The sequence below is a fragment of the Ambystoma mexicanum genome, chromosome 10 (assembly GCF_040938575.1).
Source record: "Ambystoma mexicanum isolate Mex_15411 chromosome 10, UKY_AmexF1_1, whole genome shotgun sequence".
NCBI classification, from domain to species: Eukaryota; Metazoa; Chordata; class Amphibia; order Caudata; family Ambystomatidae; genus Ambystoma; species Ambystoma mexicanum.
In genome coordinates this window covers 1,546,724,187-1,546,748,423 of record NC_090932.1, presented here as the reverse complement: position 1 = coordinate 1,546,748,423, position 24,237 = coordinate 1,546,724,187, and the positions used below count along the sequence as shown (strand labels likewise).

Sequence of the window (24,237 nt, the reverse complement as noted above, 5' to 3'; positions counted from 1 at the left end):
CAACACAACATCTGCCCTTATCCTGCTCGACCTCTCAGCAGCCTTCGACACAGTTAGCCATGACACCCTAACCAAAAGACTAGAAGACATAGGCATAACAGACACAGCGCTACGCTGGACTAAATCATTCCTAGCAGACAGAACTGAAACCGTCTGGATCAAACCCTTCAAATCCACCCCACGAGTCAACGACTGTGGAGTACCACATCCTCACTATCTCCATTGTACTTCAACATCTACCAAACCCCTGTAATCAGAATCTTCAAGAAACGCAACATCAAATGCTACAACTATGCAGACGACACTCAAATCATCTACAAGATCGAAGACACCCAAGCCGATCATTCAAACCTAACCGACTGTCTAAAAGAAGTCTTCAACTGGATGAATGCCAACAACCTGAAAATCAACCCAGGAAAAACAGAAATCATGGTCATATCCAAAGACCAAGAGAAGGAAACCGCCATCCCGTGGCCAACAGAAATGGGATCTATACCATCACCATCTAAGGTAGTAAAGAATCTGGGAGTCCTGATGGACAACACCCTAACCTTAGAACCGCAAATAAACGCAACAGTCAAGAAATGCTTCTTCCTCCTCCACACGGCAAGAAAAATACTACCTTTCCTCTCCTTCACACACAAAACACTCACCATCAGAGAAATGGATACAACTACTCGAGCCAACCCTTACCATCCCCCACCGCCCTCACAGCCACAACTAGGTCCCACGAGGCTGTGGAACAGACAAGATACCACCAATCACCACACAACCGGGTGTATGGACAATAGCAGCGGCGCTAGTCATGTGGAGGGGGGGGGGAGGAGCATGCAAGGTTATTAAGGGAGCGGGCGGAGGGGACAGCTAGATCCTCAAACGGCCTCGAATGGAAAATCGGGCACGTACCTCCAGAGGCTCAGGGTGTACAAGCATCCCGTCGGGTAAGATTACACGAGCCCAACCGGTTTCAGTCCAGGATAGAGATGACTAACGAATACCATTAACAATTTCCTTCTCTGCATACACCTCTCAAACTCCAAACCAAACACAACCACAAACCTCTAGCGCAGCAAACCGCACGAACTTCACTACACTGCAACAACAAAACAAAAAAAACACATAGACTCGAACATCAGCACACGACGACTACCGGCCGCATACACCCCAGGCCCAGCCGACGGAACCACCGGGCTGAGGCTGCCAACAGCACATCACTGCAATCTTGCACTTTTCCAGCCTCCACCCACTAACCCACCATCCCCCCCCTCTTTCAGAGCCGCCAGAGCGCCAGGGGACCACTCCGGTGGTGATAGTGCGCGGTACAAATGACCTTTAACATTAACTATTAATACTCTGTAAACAGTGCTGACATAGTTGGAAGCGGAGTTGAATTGTTACCTCCATAGTCAGCCATTGTGATACACCTCATAGTCGGCCATTGTACTGAATTGTGGAAGGAAATGTATTGCACCTACGTATATACTGAGGGGCAGACGTCATGCAGGATTTAGATGTGTTTTTAGGAAATGAGATGTGTTGCGCCCAAATGTATTTTGGGGGCAGGAAATGTGTTAAAACAGACATATTAGGAAGATTAGTAATGCGTTTCATTTGGAGAGGCATGTGTCACATTGAATTTTGAAGATTAGCCATGCCTGGCATCTAGATAGAATTGTGAAGGTTAGCCATAGCTAGACAGAATTTTGAAGATTAGGCAAGGTGGTCCCTGATCAACGCATGCTACTCTGATCTGCCTGGGAATTAATGCCATGAACACCTTCACCCGGGGCGCAGTATCAACTATGCTTGGGTAGGACTTGCTCTCTTTTTTCTCTTGCAGATATGCACTACGCTCTCTAATCAGATGAGCTCCCTAGCACTCTTAGCTCTCGGAAGGGACAATAATATGATATAATTCAGCAATTCAAACCATAAACTACAACAGGAATGCCCATCCACCTAATTACCTGGGACCTGGAAAATGGGCCCACTGGCACTGATTAGCCATGCATCACATTTAGATAGAATTGTGAAGATTAGCCAAGGTGGTCTCTGATTGAGGCATGCTAACTTGGGAATTGATGCCATGAACTCCTTCACCAGGGGCGCAGTATCAAGTATGTTTGGGTTGGACGTGCTCTTTTTTTTATTTTTTCTTCTTGCAGATGTGCACTACGCTCTCTAATCAGATGTGCTCTCTAGCACTCTTAGCTCTCAGAAGGGACAATGATATACGCGATGATATAATTCATCAATTCAAACCATAAACTACGACAGGAATAACCATCAACCCGCTATAAAGAATTACCCGGGACCCGGAAAATGGGCCCACTGGCACTTATAACTGAGTTTCAGCAATTAACTGACTCTGTTCAATCTCCAAGGCAATGCGCTCTGAATCAGGCCAGGAAACTGGCAAGGCAAGCTCCTGCAAGTGACATTGAGGTGCTGCCACCTGTCATCAATACTCGGTGCACACCAGATCAGGAACACTCTAATCTCTGCTGCATATAACGCTGCCAGCTCGGATACCGGTCTTCATACCTAGGATGTAATTGTACGTCCAGTAGAACAGAACTGAAGTAAATGCATACTGAGAAGGTGTCCTCCAATAAAATAATCTACATACCCAACAAGACAGAGATGACCATAGTGGCTGTTGCTGGTCCCTGGGTCCATTCAACACCATTTATCGAATCTAGCTAGGACATGAAAGTCTGATAGAAAAGAACTGGATGTACCTGTACAATGAGAAGGTATCTTCCTAATAAACTATGGCAGACTCAACCAGACACAGATGACCATAGACCTGCAATTCGCTTAACCAATACAAATTTGAAAGTGGGTGCCTCAATACCGATGACACTGCAAAATAGGGAAAGACAAACTCAAGCCCGGTAATCGGAACAAACTGCGCTAGACTGAGACTCTCTCCCGTCAAACCGATGCTCCAAACCTCTAGAATAGTTACAATCGACTCAGTGTACATAGGAAGGTAATCTGAAATGGGGTTCTCCCACCAATCCGCACAGACACTCTCACATACTGATATGCTCGCTCTCTCCTCTACACCAACAAATAGACTACAGCTATTCCCCTCAATCAATTTTGGCCTAGCTGCAAACCTACCTACACACCTCCATGAACACCTCAACGGTCTTTAGAATGCAGCTATACCCCACAAATAAATCTGCTTTGCTGCACACATCTCATCCACCGCTGCTAGAATGCAAACTGAGGTCAACGGCCTTGCTGCACACATGCTACTGACCTCACACAACCACTGCACCACACTTTGCATTAGAATGCAGCTACACACCATGTAAACCACACTGGCTGAGTGCACATAGCACTCTTTACTACCCTATTCTCTCCACTGACCTGGACCAGAGTTCCAGAGGGCGTTGAAACCAGTGCTTTGAGATTATACCACTGGTATATGGCACTATACAAATGCACAATTGCATAACAGAATTTAGAAACTGAACCCAGTAATATGGTAGAAATTTTGTAGAACTAAATGAGCTTTTCGATCTCATAAATTGGTACCCCGCATTTGATTATAGAAAAATCTTCAAAAAGGCTTTTAAAAAAAAGATCGAACAGTGAGATTGGATCAGATTATACACACCCATCTACTCTGCGGAATTAGAAACCTAAATCAATTGTTAACCATAGATACCTGAAAACCCAAACTTATTTACTCCACAGTCTGAGCCCAGCAGTTTGCAATTTGATGCTACTACTGTGCATAAATCAGCCCCCCCCTTCTTACCATACGGGGACCTCAACTAATACTTCCTCTCGAGTTGAGGTTGTGTTGAATATGCAAACTTCCCCAAATTTGCTGAGTGCGTGAAATTAGGCCCGGTGTCGGTCTATTCTGGAGCAGTTTGTATATAGTTATGATACGATCAGATCCAATGATTTCTGGAACAGTTGCTTCAGTTAGTGCTCAGACTCCCTCTACGTTGCGCTGTATAGTTTGTGGCAGCAGATGGGATACCATTTGACAGCCTTACTAGCCGATACAAATTAAACTGAAGTGATATCTGGCAAATCGACAGACATTGATGAGATTGCATCTGTTTTAATGTCTTTTCAACAAATGCATATTTGTATATAATTGCAATTAATCGAATGATATGATTTTTATCGTTTTTTATGAAAAGGAATTGGAAAGAGGAATTTGAATTTTAAATTGCTGTTCATTTTTTAAAAGTTCTTTATGATCTAAAAACAAATGTAAATTAATACATAACTGTTTTTTTGTGATGTGTGTGACTGCTTTAGATGCACATTCCCCAACCAGGTACTTTGCCATGCTGATCTGTTCAACTCGTGGTATTTGAGCCTTTTACCTGTTTCTGTAGGTCCTTAAACATGGATTTTGAAAATCAAGACAAAGAAAAAGACAGCAATGGGTCACCTGGGACTTTCAATGCAAACAACACCAACAACAGTGAGTAATGGTTTGCACGGCTGAGGTAGCTATGTCTGTTTTTGTTCTATGTACATGGTTTAGTGATCTCTCCTGCTTGCTTCTGTTTTAAACCGAAATAACCATTTGTGGCTCAGGTTTTGTTGCTTGCTGTGGGGAGGCTACCCTTCTTTCATTGCTCCAATCTCCTGTTAGCATCTGTCTTCCTCAATCCTGTATTTTTTTTTAACCTTTTTACTCCTACGTCCCGTCCCCTTTCCTCCATACTTATGGGACATCTCTCCGTCCTGTGGGACGGGACCGGAGCACTTTGTAAAAAGCATCCACTTTTTAAAAAAAATGTGTCCATCTCTTTCCTGCGCGGGGCTGGGCACGTGGCCGTAACCCTGCCCACCTTGGCTCCGCATCGCCCGTCAGTCCTTTTCTCCGTACGATCGGGGCCGGACGCACTTGCATACTCGGTAGATTTTCTTCCTTTTTTCCCCTCTCTGGCTCTCGCTAGCGTTTGTTTACTAGTCTGTCTTTTAAACTCGATTTTCCAGACAGTTCGTGTCACCGTCGCTTCGCGAGGGCAGATCCCCATCCTCTTTGTTTAGAGTGTTTGGGTCCGGAACACCGTTGGGACTCCTGTTTTTACTGTGACTCCCTTTCGGTCCAGGCACTTCAACATCGGTTGGAGCGGTGGGAGGTGGTGTTCGGACAGACTCCTCCTTCTCATTTTCAGGCGTTCATCGACGAGAAGAAAAAACGCTCGGTAAGTTCTTTACTTTTCAGAGCACCCCGGCCGGGGGAATACCTTCCCGGGTTCCTCTCGAGCCGGGAGGGGCGTTGATCGCTCTGTTACCAGGGTTCGCCCTGAGGTGCCTGTCGGGCCTAATAATTCCACCAAAGTTTTCTCCGAGGGTCTCCGTAAGGGGCCTGTGATCACCGGAGTACACTCCGAGGCCCCTCCTGTGGGGGCTGTGTGTAGACCCAGTTCTGAGTCGTGGGGTACCGGAGCTTGCTCTGAGGCCGCTCTTTCGGCTTCCCTCAAAACCGGGGTACGCCCCGAGGTCTTGGCTGGGCTTGAGGTTACCGAACGGATGTTCGAGGCCCGTGCCGATAAGGCTTCTACCGGGCCGAGGTCCCTCGTACGAGGCCAAGGTTACCAACAGTTCTGAGTCCTGACAGCGCACCGTTCCCGCTCTTGTGGCAACACCAGATCTGTTGAGGGGGCAAAGAAGAAAGTTTCTTCTTTTACCGGCAGTGCCAAGGCTCTTACTTCGAAGGCTCAAGTGGCGGTTGGTATGTCGCAGAAACATTCCAGGCCTCATAGTACCGGCTCGGCCGAGGTTCCTTACGTTAAGGCTAAAATTAAGACCCCTGATCCATCGACGGGGACCCCTGCCTCACTTCCTCACGTGCCGCAGTTCCCCTCAGATGAGGACAAAATGGCAGCCGTTCCCGCCACGACCACAGCGGCCATTTTGGGTACTACCCCTACAACTACAGCATCGGCCCCTGGTGTAGGGTTCGGTCTTTCGGGTGAACCTAAGGTCCCTTGTGCGCATCCTTACCGGCTGGTTTATGATTGGAACACCTGGATGCCTTTTCCGCACAATGTTTTGTTGCCCGTGGGGGGCGGCTCCCTTGATTTATGTGGATACGTCGGTGGAGGGGCCGGTGTGGCACCCTTCCCCGTTACGTCCCTGGATTTGTCCACCTCAGAGGCCTCCTCAGGTTCCGAAACAATCTCCTGAGGATGACTTTTTCGGTAAATTTCAAGCGCTTATGCGCACCGACCCCATGAGGGAATATTTCAAGGGGCTTTTCAGGGAGAGATGTCCACCCGCGCCTCCGGCTCCACCCGTTCCAACGGTGGTTCCGCCGGCGCCTCCCTTGCCTCCCCCTGCACTTCCACCTGTGCCACCATTGTCCCCAGTGGACAATGAAGTGCCTGACACGGCTCAGCAGGATCCGGACCTGTCAGATGACACTCAGCGATCAGGACAACGAGGACCTGCCCCGCTCTACCAGAGCTTTCCATAACCGGCTACTGGACATGATGAGCTTCTTAGATGTTCCGGTGCTTGAGGCACCTGCTCCGCAGGGGGGCATGCTTTCTGGGGCGTTCACCTTGTCTCCTTTGGAGCGTACCGGCCTGTTCTTGCAGGACGACGTTCTGGCTGAAGTCCAAAGAGTTTGGGAAAAGCCACACTCGGGACTTTTTGTAAATAAAAAGATTGACGCGAGGTACAGGCTACATTCCTCGGAAGAAGTGGCCTTGTCGTCTTGTCCGCCTCCCTCTCCACAGTGGTCGCTGCGGCCACGTTGCAATCCAGACCTGCAGCTTCCTCCTCCTCCGCGACGGCGACTCAGGTCTTGGGAAAGGAGGACAAGCTCTTGGACTCCATAGGGAGGACAATATTTGCCAATTCGGCCTTGCAGCTCAGGCAGGCCAATGCAGAATTGATTTTGGCGGGAGCTAACATGCGGATGTGGAGAGGTCTGTTGAGTTTGAGGACCACATTCCGGTCGAGACGTTGGAGGATTTCAGAGGAGGCCTTTCCGATGCCAGGGTTTTGGCCCAGGATCTCCTGGAGGCTGCGGCTCATCACTTAGACACCTCGGCTCGGGGTCTGATGCTTGGGGTTGATACCTCACGGCAAGCATGGCTGCATGCCGCTAAGTTCTCGAAGGAGGTGCAAGACAAGGTTCTGGACCTTCCATTTGATGCTAAGGAGCTTTTTCACTCTTCTACTGGTGTAGAGCTCACCAAAACCAAAGATAGCACTCAGACGGCTAAATCAATGTCTGTTCTGGTTAAAGCTCCCTTCAAGTCTCAAAGGCCGTTGTTGCAAGGTCGACCTTCCCCTGGTTTTAGGGGCTTCCTCAACCGCAAATCTCGCAGGGTGGATACTCCTGCGGGGAATAACCGCTGTAGACAACAGCGTACACGGTTTTTCTCCCGCTCCTCAGCCTCCTCTTCAGGTTCAGGTGGCACCGCCACCGATAAACCTGCCAAATGAGGGTTTTCCGTGCTCGCACGAGACTCCGGTGGGAGGGCGCATTGCGTCTCATTGGGAGGCGTGGCAGGCCATCACAGACAGATGGGTCTTGTCAGTCGCTCGAGCGGGCTTCCGCTTACCTTTACCCCCTCTACCCCACCCCTCAACCCTCCTTTTCAGCTGTCGGGCTCACCCTGCCTCAAGGCCGAGGTTCAGAAATTCTGCTCCTCAGGGCTGTGGAACCCGTTCCCCTTGGGGAGCGAGGGCAGGGCTTCAACTCCCGGCTGTTTACGGTGCCCAAAGCCAACCAGGCTGGCCTGCGCACCATCCTAGACCTTTCCCAGTTCAATCGTTCCCTACCCCAAGAGAAATTCAAGATGATCAAGCTCCTCGTTGCAGGCGGGCGATTGGCTCAGCGTGGTGGATATTCAGGACGCGTACATGCATATCCTGATTTGGAACCCACAAAGGAGATATCTCAGCTTCTCTTTGGGAGAGGAGCACTTCCTGTTTCGAGTGCTTCCTTTGGCCTCAGCTTAGCGCCGCGTGTCTTCACGAAGATGTCGGTGATTGCGGCTTAACTTCGTCTCCAGGGTATCCATGAGTATCTGTATTTGGACGACTGGCTCTTATGCCGGGGTGCGCCCGAGGCCTTGGTGCTACCGAACGGATGTTCGAGGCCCGCGCGAGTAAGGCTGTTACCGGACCTGGGTCCGAGGTCCCTCGTACAGAGGTTAAATCTACCAACATTTGAGGGTCTGGCAAGGCCTGCGGCGGCACCAGATCTGTTGAGGGGGCAAAGAAGGGAAATTCTTCTTTACCTGCAGTGCCGAGGTCCTTCCTGAGAAGACTAATTTGGCGGTTGGTATGTCGCAGAAACATTCCAGGCCTCATAGTACTGGCTCTGCCGAGGTTCCTTATGTTAAGGCTAAAGTTAAGACCCCTGATCCATCGACGGGGACCCCTGCCTCACTTCCTCACGTGCCGCAGTTCCCCTCAGGTGATGACAAAATGGTGCCCGTTCCCGCCACGACTGCGGCGGCCATTTTGAACGCTACCCCTACAGCTTTGCCATCGGCCTCGGGTGTAGGGCTGGTTTCTCGGCCTTGTGCGCATCCTTATCAGTCAGTTTATGACCGGAATGCTCGGATGCCCCTTCCGCACAATGTTTTGTTGCCTGCGGGGTGGGCACCTTTGGTTGATCTGTCCATCCAGATACAGGAGTGGGCCATGCTTCATGGCGTCTGGCTGCTTGCGGTGCACATCCCGGGCCAGCTGAATGTCACAGTGGATGCGGCGGACAGTGGTCAGCTACGAGTGGGAGTTGAAGGCGGAGGTCCTCTCATGGACTTTCTTGCGTTGGGGCACACCGGAGGTGGACCTCTTCGCTACAGTGGTAAACAAGAAGCTTCCTCGGTATGCCTCCAGAGGGGGGCTGAGAGCCTCCTCTCTGGGGGATGCTCTCGAGATTCCATGGCACAACATGAGAGCTTACGCCTTCCCGCCTCTTCCTCTAGTTCATCGAGCAATTGGGAAGCGGAAGAATTCTGTGAACTGTTCCCTTCTGCTCATGGCCTCGTGGTGGCCGGCCAGTTTTTTTGGTTCTCAGAGCTTCAACACCTGTTGGTGTTTCCGCTGATCAGGTTACCAGTAACCCCAGATCTTCATCAAGGGGAACAGCAGATGTGGCACCCCTCCCCACAATCACTCGGCTTGGCGGCATGGTGTCTGAGTTAAAGTCTTAGAGCATTTTAACTTGTCTACGGATAACATGTGTATTATCCAGGCAGTCGGGGAACCCTCGACCAGATCCCAATACAGGTGTAAATGGCTCAGGTTCTGTCGTTAGTGTTTGGAAAAGCAGTTGGATCCAAGGGTGGCTACGATTGACACGGTGCTGTCCTTCGTGTCCTCCCTAGCAGAGTCTGGTGTTTACGTTCTGTCATGCAGAACTTACCTTTCAGTGGTTTACGCTTATCTTGCTATAGGCTAATGCTCTTATTCTCTGAGTAACCCAGTGGTTAAGAGGCATTTTGCAGGCTTGACACCTCTACCCTACGGTTCGTAGTCCGCATCCGCCTGGGGACCTAAATGTAGTCCTGACGGCGCTGTACCATAAACCCTTTGAGCGAATGGCTACGGTTGACCTCAAGTACGTGTCCTGGAAAGTGTCCTTTCTGGTAGCCGTTTCGTCAGCGAGGAGAGTGAGCGAGCTCCAGGCATTGTCGGTGGAGCACCCTTTCTTGGTCTTTCACAAGGACATAGTAGTCCTTCGGACGAACCCAGCTTTCCTACCAAAGGTAGTGACCGAATTCCATCTGAATCAGTTGATTTCCCTTCCGGTCTTTTTTCCGAACCCTGCCTCGGAGGCGGAAAGGGTTCTTCACTGCCTGGATGTCTGAAGAGCTCTTAGGTTCTACCTGGACAGGACTTCTGAGCTTCGGAGCTCTTCCCAACTGTTTGTGACCTTCGGTAAGCCTCAGGGCAGGCCGGCGTCTAAGGCATCTATTGCCAGATGGATTACCGCCTGTATCACGGAATCTTTCACCGTCCAAAAGCTGAAACCTCCTAAAGGTATCTATGCACACCAGGTGCGAGGCAAGGCAGCCGCGGTTGCTTTTCAGAAGTATGTTCCCTGGGAGTCCATTGCTAAAGTGGCTACTTGGGCCTCCCCATCTGCTTTCTGTAAGCATTACTGCCTCGCTATGAGCTCTAGAGCTGACGCTCAGTTCGGCCAGGCTGTGCTGAAGAACCTTTTTCAGTAAGGGGTATTTCCATCCACCCATAGTTCCTGTAAGGAGTGCTTGGGAATCTCCCATAAGTATGGAGGAAAGGGGACGGGACGTAGGAGTATTACCAGGTTACTCGCCGTAGTGACCACCTTACACCTAGTCCTCTTTCCTCCATATGCCCGCCCGCCGTCCCCTCTAATAAGTTTCCTCTGTTATTGCTAATGGGTCTTTGACCCTGCTATAGAAAAGGACTGATGTGTGGGGCGGAGCCAAGGTGGGCGGGGTTACGACCGCGTGCCTGGCCGCGCGCAGGAAAGAGGGACAATTTTTTTTTTTTTTTAAAATGTGGATGCTTTTTACAAAGTGCTACGGTCCCATCCCACAGGACGGAGAGATGTCCCATAAGTATGGAGGAAAGGGGACTATGGACTAGGAGTAAGGTGGTCACTACGGTGAGTAACCTGGTAAGTCAAACCAAACTTCTGATCCAAGTAAAATCTAATGGGGTTTAGTTCTTCACGGTTTGTGATGTATGATCTTGCTGAATTAAATTGGTCAGACAGACTGTCTTTTCTGTTCGATTATTCCTGCTGAAGTAATCATCTTGAGCACAAAAGACCTAGATGGAAAGGTGTGAGGGATAAATCTTAAAAGGGTGATGGGGCTGGGGGTGTAGTGAGTTGAAGCAGTGTTGCAAGGCCAGGCAGACCTCCAACCGCCTGCGCACTCCAGGAATTACATTTTGGAGGGTATAGACAAGCGAGCGCATTTTACCTATCGGCACAAGATTACATGCAACCCCCTCAGTCGTCAGTGTGATGGATCAGGCTAATTTACATTGTAATCATCTAGCTTTGATAACTTTGATCAGGCATGAATAGACTAGTTCTCCACTTCTAAAAGAGTAGCACTGTTGCATCCTGAATTGTATCAGTTCATTGGTCACAGTCCTTTATGAAAGTGTCCAGTTTGGAAGCTGTTTATAGCATCAACATGTAGCATTGTAGAATGGGTTGTAGCGTGTTAAAGGCACCTTCCCATCCTGTACTGAAATGCCAGACCTTGGTATGGCCTGCTTTGGTGAAGAGGCTTGTCTTTGAGCTGTGCATGTTACGTTAGGGATACAAATTTGAATGACGCATGTTAAGATATTTTGCTCTTTCTTAATGATGCATCTTGAAATGTCAGTTCTGTAAATTCATGTATTAATGCCTGATTACTAGTAAATAAAATATCGGTCAATCACTGAATCCCTGTAGATTGAGTAGCAGATCTGTAAGCATTTTGTGCTGGTAAGATTGCTGCAGTCTTCTCCTTGAAAGGTGGTCTTGGTGATACGTACTTGCTGTTAACAATCACTACTGTAACCTTAATTGTGTTGCTGCTTGGAGGGGACAAGAGGGGTGGTGAAAAGTGTATGTAATGGTGTATTGTGGGAGTAAATGACCTACAGAGCCGTAGGACAAGCGAAGATGTTCATGCAAGGTAATCTGATCTTCTTTTCTCTCATAGGTATCCAGACCATAGATTCTACGCAAGCTTTATTCCTTCCCATTGGAGCCTCGGTCTCCCTCTTGGTCATGTTTTTCTTCTTTGATTCAGTTCAAGTAGTTTTTACAATTTGCACTGCAGGTAAATTTGTATTTACATTCCTTTCTTGACATCCATGTTTTGTAATGAAAATATATAATTGTTAGAGGCTCGCAAACAAGAATAAAAACTATATTGGAATGGGTGGGAAGGCAAGTTGAAAGTGTTATGGGAAGCGATGCCTGGTGGTGTGCCTGGAATCTCCCTGGATGAACGTGCTGGCTGCTTAAATTTAAGTGCAACTTTTGAAATTTTAGTTTGTGATCAAATGACAAATCCTCTAGCATTTTCAAGACTGGGTAGATGCCCATACACTTTCAGTACTTGCAATGTATTATACTAACTAGAAAAATAGTCTGCCCAGTAGTGACTCACATTACTCCTACAATTATATGTTTAAGCAGATGTGAATGGATGCTGGACACTTCAGAAATTGGACAACGATGCCCTATTGTCACTCCATCAGTTGAAGTGGTCCACTGCTTTATTTAGTCTTGGGGAGACATCTTCACTAACTCATTTGCTCGCTTTCCTTTTACACTAGACCAGACTCATACAGATTTAACAGCTGCTGTATGTTAACATTATTTGGCATCCTTTGGGGTGTATGCGTCTAACTTGCTTGGGACAATCTCAAAGTTGCATATTTTTGAGAGGCAATGCTAAGTAAGTTAACGACCTAACAGATTAGGAATGTCTTGTTGACCAGGCCCCTCAACAAGACATTTCCTTTTCCTTCTCTAGGATACATTACCCAGCTATACAAACTCCAATTGCACATTGAACTCCAGGCAGCATTGTTTGCCAGACTTTACCATCTGTGAGTTTCTGGCTCTTCAAGGCTGAAGATGCTCCTCATGCACTCTAGTAGCAATTAGTTGTGAAGGTGGGGTTGACGGTGATGGGTGAACAAACACAATTGAAGGACTATAGAACTTAACAAATAGTGATATTTTGTGGGGAATTTGTGCTGTTATTTATTATCTTGCTGTTAAGAGACCAGAGTTTGTTTCCAATTATGCCTATATCCAGTGGATCTAGAACTGTCAGTTCTCCAAATGTTTCTAAAGCTTTGTTAAATTCTTTGTTGCACTATGTCAATTTAATTGCACTGAGGGAATCTTGATGCTGGGAGAAACGGCCAAATGCAACTTTTCTTTCTTTATTGGTTTTCAGGGATACATTAGAGTTTAAAACACAAGCTGTATTCTGTTAAATTGCCAGGGGATTCTGTGACAACAATTGATCTTCAAAAAAGCAAAAATGACTGCACGCCACATGTTAGTTATACCTACCTAGCAACAACTTAAAACCGAGTGGGAGGAACAGGGCAAACGGAGAACACAGAATTCCCAAACCTCTGAGTCAAAATCGGTCTGCAAGTGGCCCACGGGTGGGTAAAGCATACAAATCATTAAAGTCCCAAAAGTCCTAATTTTCCACTTCTACCGAAGTTATTTCACATCTTGAAAGAAGGCTTATGCAACTGATCTAGCCCTCAAATGCTGTCTTACAGGTTTTGCGCAGTTAACAAATTTGGATTTTTTTAGGGGGTTTTTTGGCACGCACCCAACACAGAGCATGGATGGGAATCGCCAATAATACTTGTATATAGGTAAGGGGTTAGCAGTTGTCACTAGCGAGATGCTAGAGATGGAACCTCATACATCTCCAGAACTTGTGGCTCGCTGGCCGAATAAGAACAAACATCGAAGTCTAGCAGGGACACACTTAACTTATTCACAGGAGGCCAATAATTATTCTGTGGGATCCTTTGCAAGGTGTGACTGAAGGTTCAAGTCACTCTTACTGCCCACTCGCTTTAACACGTTTTACAGATACTGTTAGGAAGATTTATCATTAGTATGAAAATCTTACCTGACGTGTGTCAAACCCAGAATATTCTGCTTTTACTGGTGGGTTAGTTTTCCTTATACCTTTTGAATGGGAATGTTTTTCATCACACAGAATCTGTTTTTATAGGTGTCATTTTTATGACTCTCCCATGTCTTTAAAAAGTTATCCTCTTTGACAACCTTTTGGCAACTAAAGTTCCCAAGAGTATTAAGGATCTTTGGATACCATTTTACATTTTGTTTGGTGAAACCAGCACTGCACACCTTATGTGGAGTGCTGGGGAGATGCAATATATCCCCTTTCACAAACTATTCTGTTACAGGGACAAGTTTACCTTTATTGGTATACTGGTGGCAGTGATACCTTTTATTAATTCGGTGCACCTTTACCACGGGCTGTTTGCACAACCCCGGTAAAGGCACCCATGTCTGCTAATTTTACCAAAATGGCCTGTGTCTTGTTTTTTCACCATCTAAGTGTTCCTTCCCCTGACATCCAAGGTGGGAAATTCCTTTGTGTGATTTGTATCTTCAGCAAGATTCCTGTGGACTCTCTGCCCAGGCTCCAGAGTGTCTGTGAAGGCTGGAAGCGAGGGAGGAGCCCAAAGCTCTGAGGCCCTTAGTCTTCCACCATAAGTGCGCGATTCCAGTTCAAACTGGGAGGCTGGCTGTCCTAAAAGGATTGCCAACACCCCAAGTTTTAATGTTGCAAGGCGGTTTGATAGGTTGGTTTTCTGTATAAAAGTCTGATCCTGGAAGCTGAAGAGGTAGTCTACCACTGGAACCAAAACTGAAGAGGAAGATGAATAGGCAGCTGAAATGATTTCCAGCGACTGGAGAGCCTGCTGTGTAACCAGAGCCTGCTTTAGACCTTCCTTCCAGTGGACCTGAACTCCGGAATGAACAACCCCGACCCAGAGCCTGGTGAGACCGACTAGACTCAAGACCTAGATTTTGAGCCATCCTACACTGTGCTGCGACCATGTGTGGCTACAATACCCAGGGACCTCGAGCCACTGTGCGGTGCACGATATTCCAAATCTTGCTGAAACTTCGTGGACATCCTGCTGGATCTCCAGAGGCACGATTCAAGTCCAACAAGTCCCCTCACCATAGTGCTGGACCTTGCACACAACGAGAATCCTACCAGCTGTATTCTGTGCTCCTGAAAACGGTGCAAAATCCACAGAGCCACATCCAGCCGCGAAGAAAATCTTGCCTAGAGCCTTCCCCGTGATTCGTACTGCATATGTCCTTCCAGTGTCCTGTCTTCTTGATGAAGGAATTCAACGACTGGGTTTTTGGTTGCAGATCCTGAAGTCTTCCTGCTGCACAATCTTCTGTGCTGAGGTACTGTGCTGTCTTGGGTATTTACCTACTTTAAGCCTCTTGTGATTCCTGGGTAGTTTTTTTTTTTTTCTTTTTTTTTTTTCTTTTCTGTGATTGGGCGTTCTCTCGTCCAGTGCACCCAGGCCCCTGCTGGGATCCTCTTAGGGTGTCTTCTGTGAAGCCCCTGGAACCTTACCCTCAACTAACTCTAAAGTACTTACTTGTTCTCAGTCTTCCTTAGGAACTCTGACGTTTTCTACTGAAGATCCTATCCTGGCCTGCCTGTTGGACACTAGACCCTAGTGACCCCCCCCCCCCCCCCTTCTGCCATTGAGAACACTCATGCTCCACGAATAAGGGAAAGACCTCTAAGGATTGGGCCTTTTGCCTAGAAAAGAGAATACATGTTTAAAAGTTACTTGCAAAAGAAGTTGGTTGGTTGTTAACTGTAACTCTTAGAGTGAACAGTCGCAATAGTTAATACTTAACTTAGACATTTTCTGCCATTCTGAAAAGTAGATATAAGGTTTTTTACTTGCAGTAGAAATGTTTTGCCATTCTGAAAAGTATATGTAACATCCTTTCTTTCCTTAGAAACTGTTTCGCCATTCTAACAGAGTAGATGTAAGGTTATATTACTCGCCTGTGATTTGGTCGTGCCGCTTCCCAAAAGTAATGGTGTTGGTTTCACTTTACTATACCTGTTAGAATAAATGTATGAGTTTCCCAAACTTGGTCTTGCTTCCCCTGACTTGCCGTTAGCCTGTCCAGAATAAGTCTGCATTCTCCAGCATGGGGTCTGGCATGGATTCACATGCTCATGAATATTCCCCGTCGTCAGGCTGGGAATCCTCGGTAAAGAAAAAACCAGTATCAGTTTCGTTTCTGATCTGTCTTTCGTAGCAATAACCAATCACTGGTCTCTGCGTCATACTGACCACAGCCAATGACTGCCCTCTACCTAAGCACCGCCTCTGGCAGCCATCTTCAGATTTTTACCGCACGTTCATGTGTTGGGATCCTCGTGCTATTGCTCTCGAGCGTTAGTGCTATTTTTTCGCGCTTTTTTCACAAAAACTTCGATTCTTCGGTCAAAGAGCCTCAAGCTCCACCGATACTACATCCGATCTACGGGGACCCGTGTCGGATTCATCTGTGCCCCTCAAGGGTGAAGATTTCGTCGAGCTACGCTTCGGAGGACTCCAGAAGCTTCTCAGGCCCGGTCTCGGAGATGGCCCAGGAGAAGGGAAGCTCGACGCCCGGAAAGCTGTTCAGGGTCTGCCCTGGATGCCAGCTGCAGAACGTCTTTAAGGAGGACGAACACTCTTTCTGCCTTTACTGCCTTCATGAGGACAAAACGCACGTGGAGAAGGACTGTGCGTTTTGCGGCGACATGTCGGAACGGACCATGAAGGACCGTCATCAACGTCTCGCCAACTGGCTGCAGGGTAAGAGCCCGTCTGGCGAGAAGAAGAAGAAATCCGAGCGGTCTTCTAAGACCTTTGAGGGCGCCCCGGCGACGGGGGCCCAACATAAGGCCAAGCACCGCGAGTCCGCTGGCACCGGGAGCGCCGAACGGTCGGGCTCTACGGGCGCCAGGCAGGGCGCACCCTCCCCGGCACCATCAACACGAGCCAACGCTCTGGGTCGGGTAAGAGGAAGGCCGAGCACCCGGCGAAGCTCCTGGAGAGGCCCCGGTCGAGCTCGAAGGCAGAGGAGGAGCGTGGCAGTGCCCCCTCCCTCAAGGACAAGGCGGTGAGCGCACCTAGGGTGGTGAAGGCCTTGATCCATCCGACCAAGCCCTCTATCGAAACGGTCGCGGCGGCCCTGGCCCAGCCTGTGGAGGCTACTCCAGTGGTGGCGACCTCAGGGCCCAGAATCTCCCTGCCTCCTCGGAGGGAGTCTTCTTTTATGCCCATCGATAGGACCCCCGTGGAAACCTCCGTGGAGAAGAAGGGGGGGCAGGGCGTCGTCGTAGATTCGGCCTCAACCTCAGAAGAAGAGCTGGTCGAGGTCTTAAGCCACGGCCTAGGCGTGGAACAAGACCAGCCCGTCGGAATGGGTGCCGACGCAGGCGACGACGACGACATCGTCGAGGATGCCGACGGGGCCCCTGCTCGCCCGTCGGATTCCCCTCTGCCAGCGCCGCGAGACAACTCGGCGGCCATTTTGTTGGCCATACAGTCCTTATGCACTGAGATAAGGACGAGGCTACCGTTACCGACGGAGGAACCTCTCCCGTCGGGGGATCCAGAACCGGGACCTTCTGGTGTTCCCCCTGCCAAGAAAAGAAGGATCCATCCTCCACCTCCTTTTCAACCGTCGCGCCCCGTCCAGCCCTCCTCCCCGTCCACCCGAGGGGATGATACGGGGACTGACACGGCAGCGACGGGTACGGACGACGAGGCATACGACGAGGATTTTCCGTCGTCGCCCCCCACCAGGGCTTCTCCGCCCGACGAGATCGGATCCTTCCATTCCATGATCTCCAGGGCTTCCGAGCTTTTTCAACTCTGCCCCGAGGAGAAGAAAAAGGAAGGCTTCCTTTATCAGCGGCGCGAGGCCAAGAGGAAGACGGTCCTCGCAGTGCCTCTGTTGGACGACATTTGGGATGAGGGTCTTTCCCTCCTCAAGAACCCTTCCACGACGCCAGCTAGAAGAGACCGGTACGAGAAGAAGTACCGGGTCCCGGACACGGCCCCCCTATGCCTCCGGGCGCAGCCTACCCCGGACTCCGTCGTCTCCGCGGCGGCCAGGAAGAAAGCGGGGGGGGGTGCGGCCTCCACATCGACTTCCCCGCCGGACGGCGAGGGAAAGAAATTGGATGCTATGGGACGTAGAGTCATCTCGTCGGCAGCGACGACGATTAAAGCGGCCAACGCCTTGGCTATCGTGGCCCGCTACGACAGGGAGCTCTGGTACAAGATGGCTCCCCTGCTGGATTTTCTGCCGGACGACAAGAGGGCTGAGGCCCTTGAGATCCTCCAGGAAGGCGAAGTGGCTTCGGACCACGCCATCACCGTGGCGACGGACATCGCCGACGCGGGGTTCCGCCAGCTAGGCAACGGCGTTTGCCTTCGACGTCGTGGATGGCTCAAAGCTACGGATTTTCGGCAGGACGTCCAGACCAGAGTCCTGGACATGCCCTTCGACGGGAACAACCTGTTTGGGAAGACGGTGGACGATTCCCTCCAGGCCATCAAGGCGGATACTGAGACGGCCCGGGCCCTGGGAGTCCTGCAGCAACGACGGACGCCCTTTCGGAGCGGCGGAGGCAAGGGCGCCTCCAAAGGTTCCGGTGGCGGTTTCGCTTCCTACCGTCAAGCGGCCCGCTCGTCGTCGCAAGAGGCCTACAGAGGACGAGGCAAGTCTAGCGGACCCCGCCGTCGTCGCCAAGGAAATCAAGGCGGCAAGGCCGCGTCCAAGCAGGATTGAACCGGCCGTGGGGTCGGGCCCCCACCGAAGCACCCCGGTGGGAGGCCGGCTGGCGGGCTTCGTCAGCGTGTGGGAGTCCATCTCCACCGACCGTTGGGTGCTGGATGCCCTGGCCCGGGGCCACGCGCTCGAGTTTCAAAGAAGGTGCCCGCGCGTCCCCCCCGTGGCCAGGAGAGAACTTCACGTCCCTCAACTTCTCCTGGAGGTAAAGGCGATGCTCAGAAAGGGCGCCATCGAACTCGTCCCAAAGAGGCTTCGGGGCTCCGGAGTCTACTCGCGGTACTTCCTCGTGAAGAAGAAGACGGGAGGATGGCGCCCCATCCTAGACCTGCGACGGCTGAACAAGTTCATCAAGGCGCAGAAGTTCAGGATGGTCACCTTACAGCACGTCCTGGGTCAACTGGAGGAAGGAGACTTCCTGTCGTCGTTGGATTTGGAGGATGCCTACTTCCACATTCCAATCCTAAAGGGGCACCGAAATTCCTCAGGTTCGTGGTCCAAGGGCGGCATTACCAGTTCAAAGCCCTTCCCTTCGGACTGCGGTCGGCACCCAGGGTATTCACCAAGTGCCTCGCACCGGTGGCGGCGCAGCTGCGCCGCGAGGGGATTCACGTCTACCCCTACCTGGACGACTGGCTCATCCGCGCCAAGACGAAGGAGCTCGCCGTGGTCCACACGGCAAGGACCGTCCAACTCCTCACGGACCTGGGATTCTCCGTGAACTACACCAAATCCCACCTGGTGCCCGCGCAAGTCGCACTGTTTCTGGGAGCGAGGCTCGACACAGTGTCCCTTCTGGCCTCCCCGTCGGAGGAGAGGACCAGGACCATCTTGGGCAAGGTGCAACGGATGCTGGTGGCCGACGCGGCCAAAGTGAGATCCATCAAGTCCCTCCTCGGGATGATGTCTTCCTGCATCTACCTCATTCCCATGTGCAGGCTCCGGATGCGCCCGTTGCAAGAATTCCTGGATGCGCGCTGGATCCAGACGACGGGCAGCTTCGAGGAAAGGATCAAGCTCGACGAGAGTTTCCGGCGAGCGATACGGTGGTGGGGCACCCGCGCGCATCTGACGGCGGGCATGGACTTCCAGACCCCAGCCCACCAGGAGACTGTGACCACGGATGCCTCCCTGGAAGGGTGGGGAGCGCACACCGAAAATCTGCACGCGAGGGGACTCTGGCTCCCGACGGAGAAGTCCCTGCATATCAACGTCCTGGAGCTCCGTGCAGTGTTTTGGGCCCTCAGGTCCTTCCTTCCGTCCCTGAAGGGCAAGGTGGTGAGGATCTTCACCGACAACACCACCACCATGTTTTACATCAGGAAACAGGGCGGAACCAGGTCCCCAGCGCTGTCCAAGGAGGCGCAGGACCTGTGGCATTGGGCCGTCGCCCAAGGGATTTTTCTGGTGCCGTTTCATCTGGCAGGGATAAAAAACACCATCGCCGACTCACTCAGCAGGGAGCTGCGCTCGTGCCACGAGTGGGAACTACGGCAGGATCTAGTGGATCGCCTCTTCCGACGGTGGGGCACACCCCAGATCGACCTGTTCGCGACGGCGACGAACACCAAGTGCCGGAGGTTCGCCAGCAGGTTTCCCCAGACGAGGAGCATGGGCGATGCTTTCTCGTTCCCCTGGGAGGGCCTGTTCCTCTACGCGTTCCCTCCCTTGCCTCTGCTAATCCGGCTCGTCAACCAGCTCAAGAGGTCACGGTGCAGGATGATCCTCGTCGCACCTGCGTGGCCGAGGCAGATATGGTTCCCGGACCTTCTGGACTTGTCAGCGTCCCCGCCGATCAAGCTGCCGGCGGACGCAGACCTACTCTCCAGGGAAGGAGGCGCCATCCTCCACCACGACCCGAAGTCGCTGAACTTGCAGGCCTGGCTCCTGCAGCGCTAGAGTTTGGAGGATACGACATACCGGCCGATTGCAGAGAGGTTCTTGCAAAGGCCAGGGCGTCCTCGACTCTTAAATGCTACGGACACAAATGGAAGAGGTTCTCTGTCTGGTGCCACGCACAGAAGATTAACCCTCTACGGATTACGGCTCCCCAAGTACTGCCGTACCTGCTGACGCTGGCCAAAGCTGGACTGGCACACGCGTCCATCAAGATTCATCTTGCTGCGATCTCCCGATACACCAGAACCACGGGTCGGACGTCCTTGTGGTCTCATCGTCTGGTGAAAGAGTTCATGAAGGGACTATTCAGATCGTTCCCGCCGGTGAAGGCTCCGGCCCCGGCGTGGGAGCTCAACGTGGTGCTGACCAAGCTCATGGGACCTCCGTTCGAGCCTCTGCACTCGGCCCCGTTGAAGTTTCTATCGTGGAAGACAGCTTTTCTCGTGGCCATCACCTCCGCACGACGAGTGGGTGAGATCCAGGCCCTTTCCTGCAAGGCCCCGTACTTGACTTTCCACGACACGAGGGTAGTGCTCAGGACGCACCCCTCCTTCATGCCCAAGGTACCGTCGGACTTCCATCTCAACGAACCCTTGGTGTTACCTGTGTTCTTCCCGTCGCCTTCGTCGCCGGCTGAGAGGACTTTGCACTCGCTGGATGTAGCTAGAGCGCTGAAGTTCTACGTGGATCGCACGAAGGGTTTTCGGAAGACGTCACAACTCTTTGTGAACTTTGGACCTGTCAATCAGGGGAAGGCTCTCTCGAAGGCTTCCATCTCCAGATGGCTCTCCGGCTGTATCATGTACTGTCACCGGTTGGCAAACCGACCGCTGCCTGGCCGTCCGAGAGCCCATTCCACCAGAGCGATCGCAGCTACCACGGCGTTCCTATCTGGTGTGCCCCTGCTGGACATATGCAGGGCTGCTACGTGGAGGTCGACGCACACCTTCACGAAATTCTACTGCGTCGACCGGGATTCCAGGGAGGAGTCCAGGGTCGGCCAAGCAGTGCTGCGCAACCTGTTCGCCTGAGGTGAGCCTGGTGAGGAGGTACGATGCTTAATGTTGAGTTGATGTGATGCTTAATGTTGAGCCTTTGCCACCTCCCGTGGTTGTGCATGTGTGTACTGCTATGTATTCTTTATTCATGAGCATGTGAATCCATGCCAGACCCCATGCTGGAGAAGGAACAAGTTACTTACCTGTAACTGTTGTTCTCCAGCATGGGTCTGGCATGGATTCACATGCGAACCCTCCCGCCTACCCCTCTGCGGCTCTTCACTTGGTCATACTGCCACTTCACGTGCTTCCAAATCTGAAGATGGCTGCCAGAGGCGGTGCTTAGGTAGAGGGCAGTCATTGGCTGTGGTCAGTATGACGCAGAGACCAGTGATTGGTTATTGCTACGAAAGACAGATCAGAAACGAAACTGATACTGGTTTTTTCTTTACCGAGGATTCCCAGCCTGACGACGGGGAATATTCATGAGCATGTGAATCCATGCCAGACCCATGCTGGAGAACAACAGTTACAGGTAAGTAACTTGTTCCTTAGGTTTTAGCTACCTAGAATAAGTGAGTTGTAAAGTGTAACACTGGGTTTTGATTTCCCTGGTCTGTTGTAGACGACAGTCTTCGGTTTATGCCTACCTTTAAGTTGCTGATTGCTCCTGTAAAGTGTATAGATGTTACCTTGAGTAGAACTGTTATCCTAAAATACGTTGGTTATTTCTTCCCTTAGTCTGTGAACTGAAAAGCAACTGTAATTGAATATTACACCCGAGGTCCAACTCCCCGAGAATGACTGTTATCCTGAATCAGTTGTAGATTTATACTGTTCCTAGAATCTGTGTTTCACTTGATCAGAAAAGTATATTGGCCAGTTGATATTACTATGTGATTTCTTGTTGAGCATCCACGTACAACTGATGGGGTCTACTATCCTGGTATTTCTGAAAGTAATCTATAAGTAACTATTGGTTTTGACTTCCCTAGAACTTCTGTTAGGTGTTCCAAATAACGTATGCTTTGGTCTGTGCCTTTGAGCATACTGTTGTTTTCCCATAATATGTTGATATGTTGATATAATGATAATGACAATGTGTTATTTATATAGAGCCGTAATCCAAAGCGCTTTACAGAGCACATATTTACATACAATATCACCCAACTGAAATTGGTACTCATTTATCGACCTCGGAAGGATGAAAGGCTGAGTTGGCCTTGCCGGGATTCGAACCTGCGACCTACAGATCACGCTCGGATCACAGTGAGTGCTCAACCCTGTGATGGTAATCATTTTCCCCCAAGATTTATCTGGGCCTAATTGTATTTAAATAAAGCATTTATTTTTTACAATACATAGTTTCATTGGACCATTTATATTACAATTTCTTTGTACTGATTCTACAGCCCTCTCTCCCTCCTAAAATGAACCTGCCTGCTCTGTCTAAGCTAAAGCGAACTTGGGTCGTACAGCCTTATACTAAGAGTGTAGTCTTGCACTGCCTTATTTGAATGGTTTTACTAAGCCTTAGTTGGACTTCAGAAAAATTGTCCTAACACTTATCCAATTTTCATCAAAACCGGTTGCTACTCGAGGCCCTGCTATACCTGCCAGTTTCTACCCTGGGCGCCACTGCCTTAATCAAGTGACTGTTGAGCACCAGCTATATACCTATCCGATAGAAGGAGCTAATTTCTGTGAAGTCAGACACTGCATGTGTTGAAATGACATTGAGGGCATTAAGAGAGGACATCTGATTATGTGAATGCTCCTAGCTATTGGGAAGCTTTTATTTAAACCTTGGGCACCACCACATCCCTCATCATAAGAATACCTACTGATATTCACACCTTCCAATACAGTTTTCTATTTTCGATTATCGCTGGCTTGCTACATAACAAAGCATGACGTTTTAACCTATAGTTGACACCTTTGTGGTCCGCTCTAGCTCTGACAGATTGCTGGGTGGCAGCGCAGAAATAAGTGGTGCTCCATTGCCAACAAGGACTCATAGGGTCTAGAACGCTTGCTCTCTCAATTCAACTAGTAGTGGACCCTTCTGCTCTAAAGATTTAATCTAGTAATCCTGTTGCCTGCAGTATGAAGTCCCTATGGTAATTATTCCTCAGGATCAGGAAGCCGCTCTCTTTTTGGCACACTCCCTGAGGGACCTGCCAAACCTACTTCACCCGTTTCCCTATTCCCATAAATATTCAAATGTCTTATAGGCCACCTTACTTCCTTTTCCAACTAAGGGAGTGGTAGAGTGCTTAACATGTACACCAATTTTGGGAGCGCCACCATGCAATTATACCCCAGATAGACTGATCACCTGATTATCTCCCTTAATGCCCTGGCTAACACACATTAATTACCATTCGTCAACGAACTTCGTCCTAGTCACTGTACCTCCGGACCATTGCAACCCACTTCTAGGAAATTGCCATAAAACCGGTCTTGGAGGTAGCACTGTACCGTTTCCCCAGTCCACCTTCCGATCGGACATCTTAATGTAATTGCGCAACTGCTCCAACTCGGGGAGTAACTCTGCTGTGTACTTAAGACACCACTTTGTCGGCATAAGTTAGTGGTTTGGGTAGCCCCCTAGTTGAAACCCTTTCACAGACTCCGCAAGTGAGAAAGACCCCAGTCTTGACCCTTCTCCCTCCCAACTTCAGGTGATCCCAATCGACTTGGTTAAATGCTTTTTCATCGTTAAAGCAAGCTGCTACAACTTAGTCTATATGTACAGTGTTCAAGATGTGAGAAGACTGGTGTCATCACTGTATATGGATTCATAGAATAAGTCATACAACGGAGAGGGCAGATGCAAAGAAGTTATACACCAGGAAATAATTCTTACCTGCCATTTTACCTGGCTTCAGTTTAATTACTACATCAACCTCTGCCACAATTACTTCTGCACCAAGTCTGTCCCTGCCTTCCACCTCTAAAAACTGTAGA

At 50.0% G+C, this 24,237-nt stretch overlaps 1 protein-coding gene across 1 annotated transcript in view; it reads left to right on the top strand.

The window, feature by feature from the left end:
• SPPL3 (signal peptide peptidase like 3) overlaps positions 1 to 24,237 on the top strand; it is a 574,818-nt gene that overhangs the window by 268,507 nt on the left and 282,074 nt on the right. The window contains exons 3-4 of the mRNA XM_069619781.1: positions 4,374 to 4,462; positions 11,673 to 11,792. Of these exons, the coding sequence (XP_069475882.1) occupies positions 4,374 to 4,462; positions 11,673 to 11,792 (209 nt within the window). The remainder of the gene's footprint in view (positions 1 to 4,373; positions 4,463 to 11,672; positions 11,793 to 24,237) is intronic.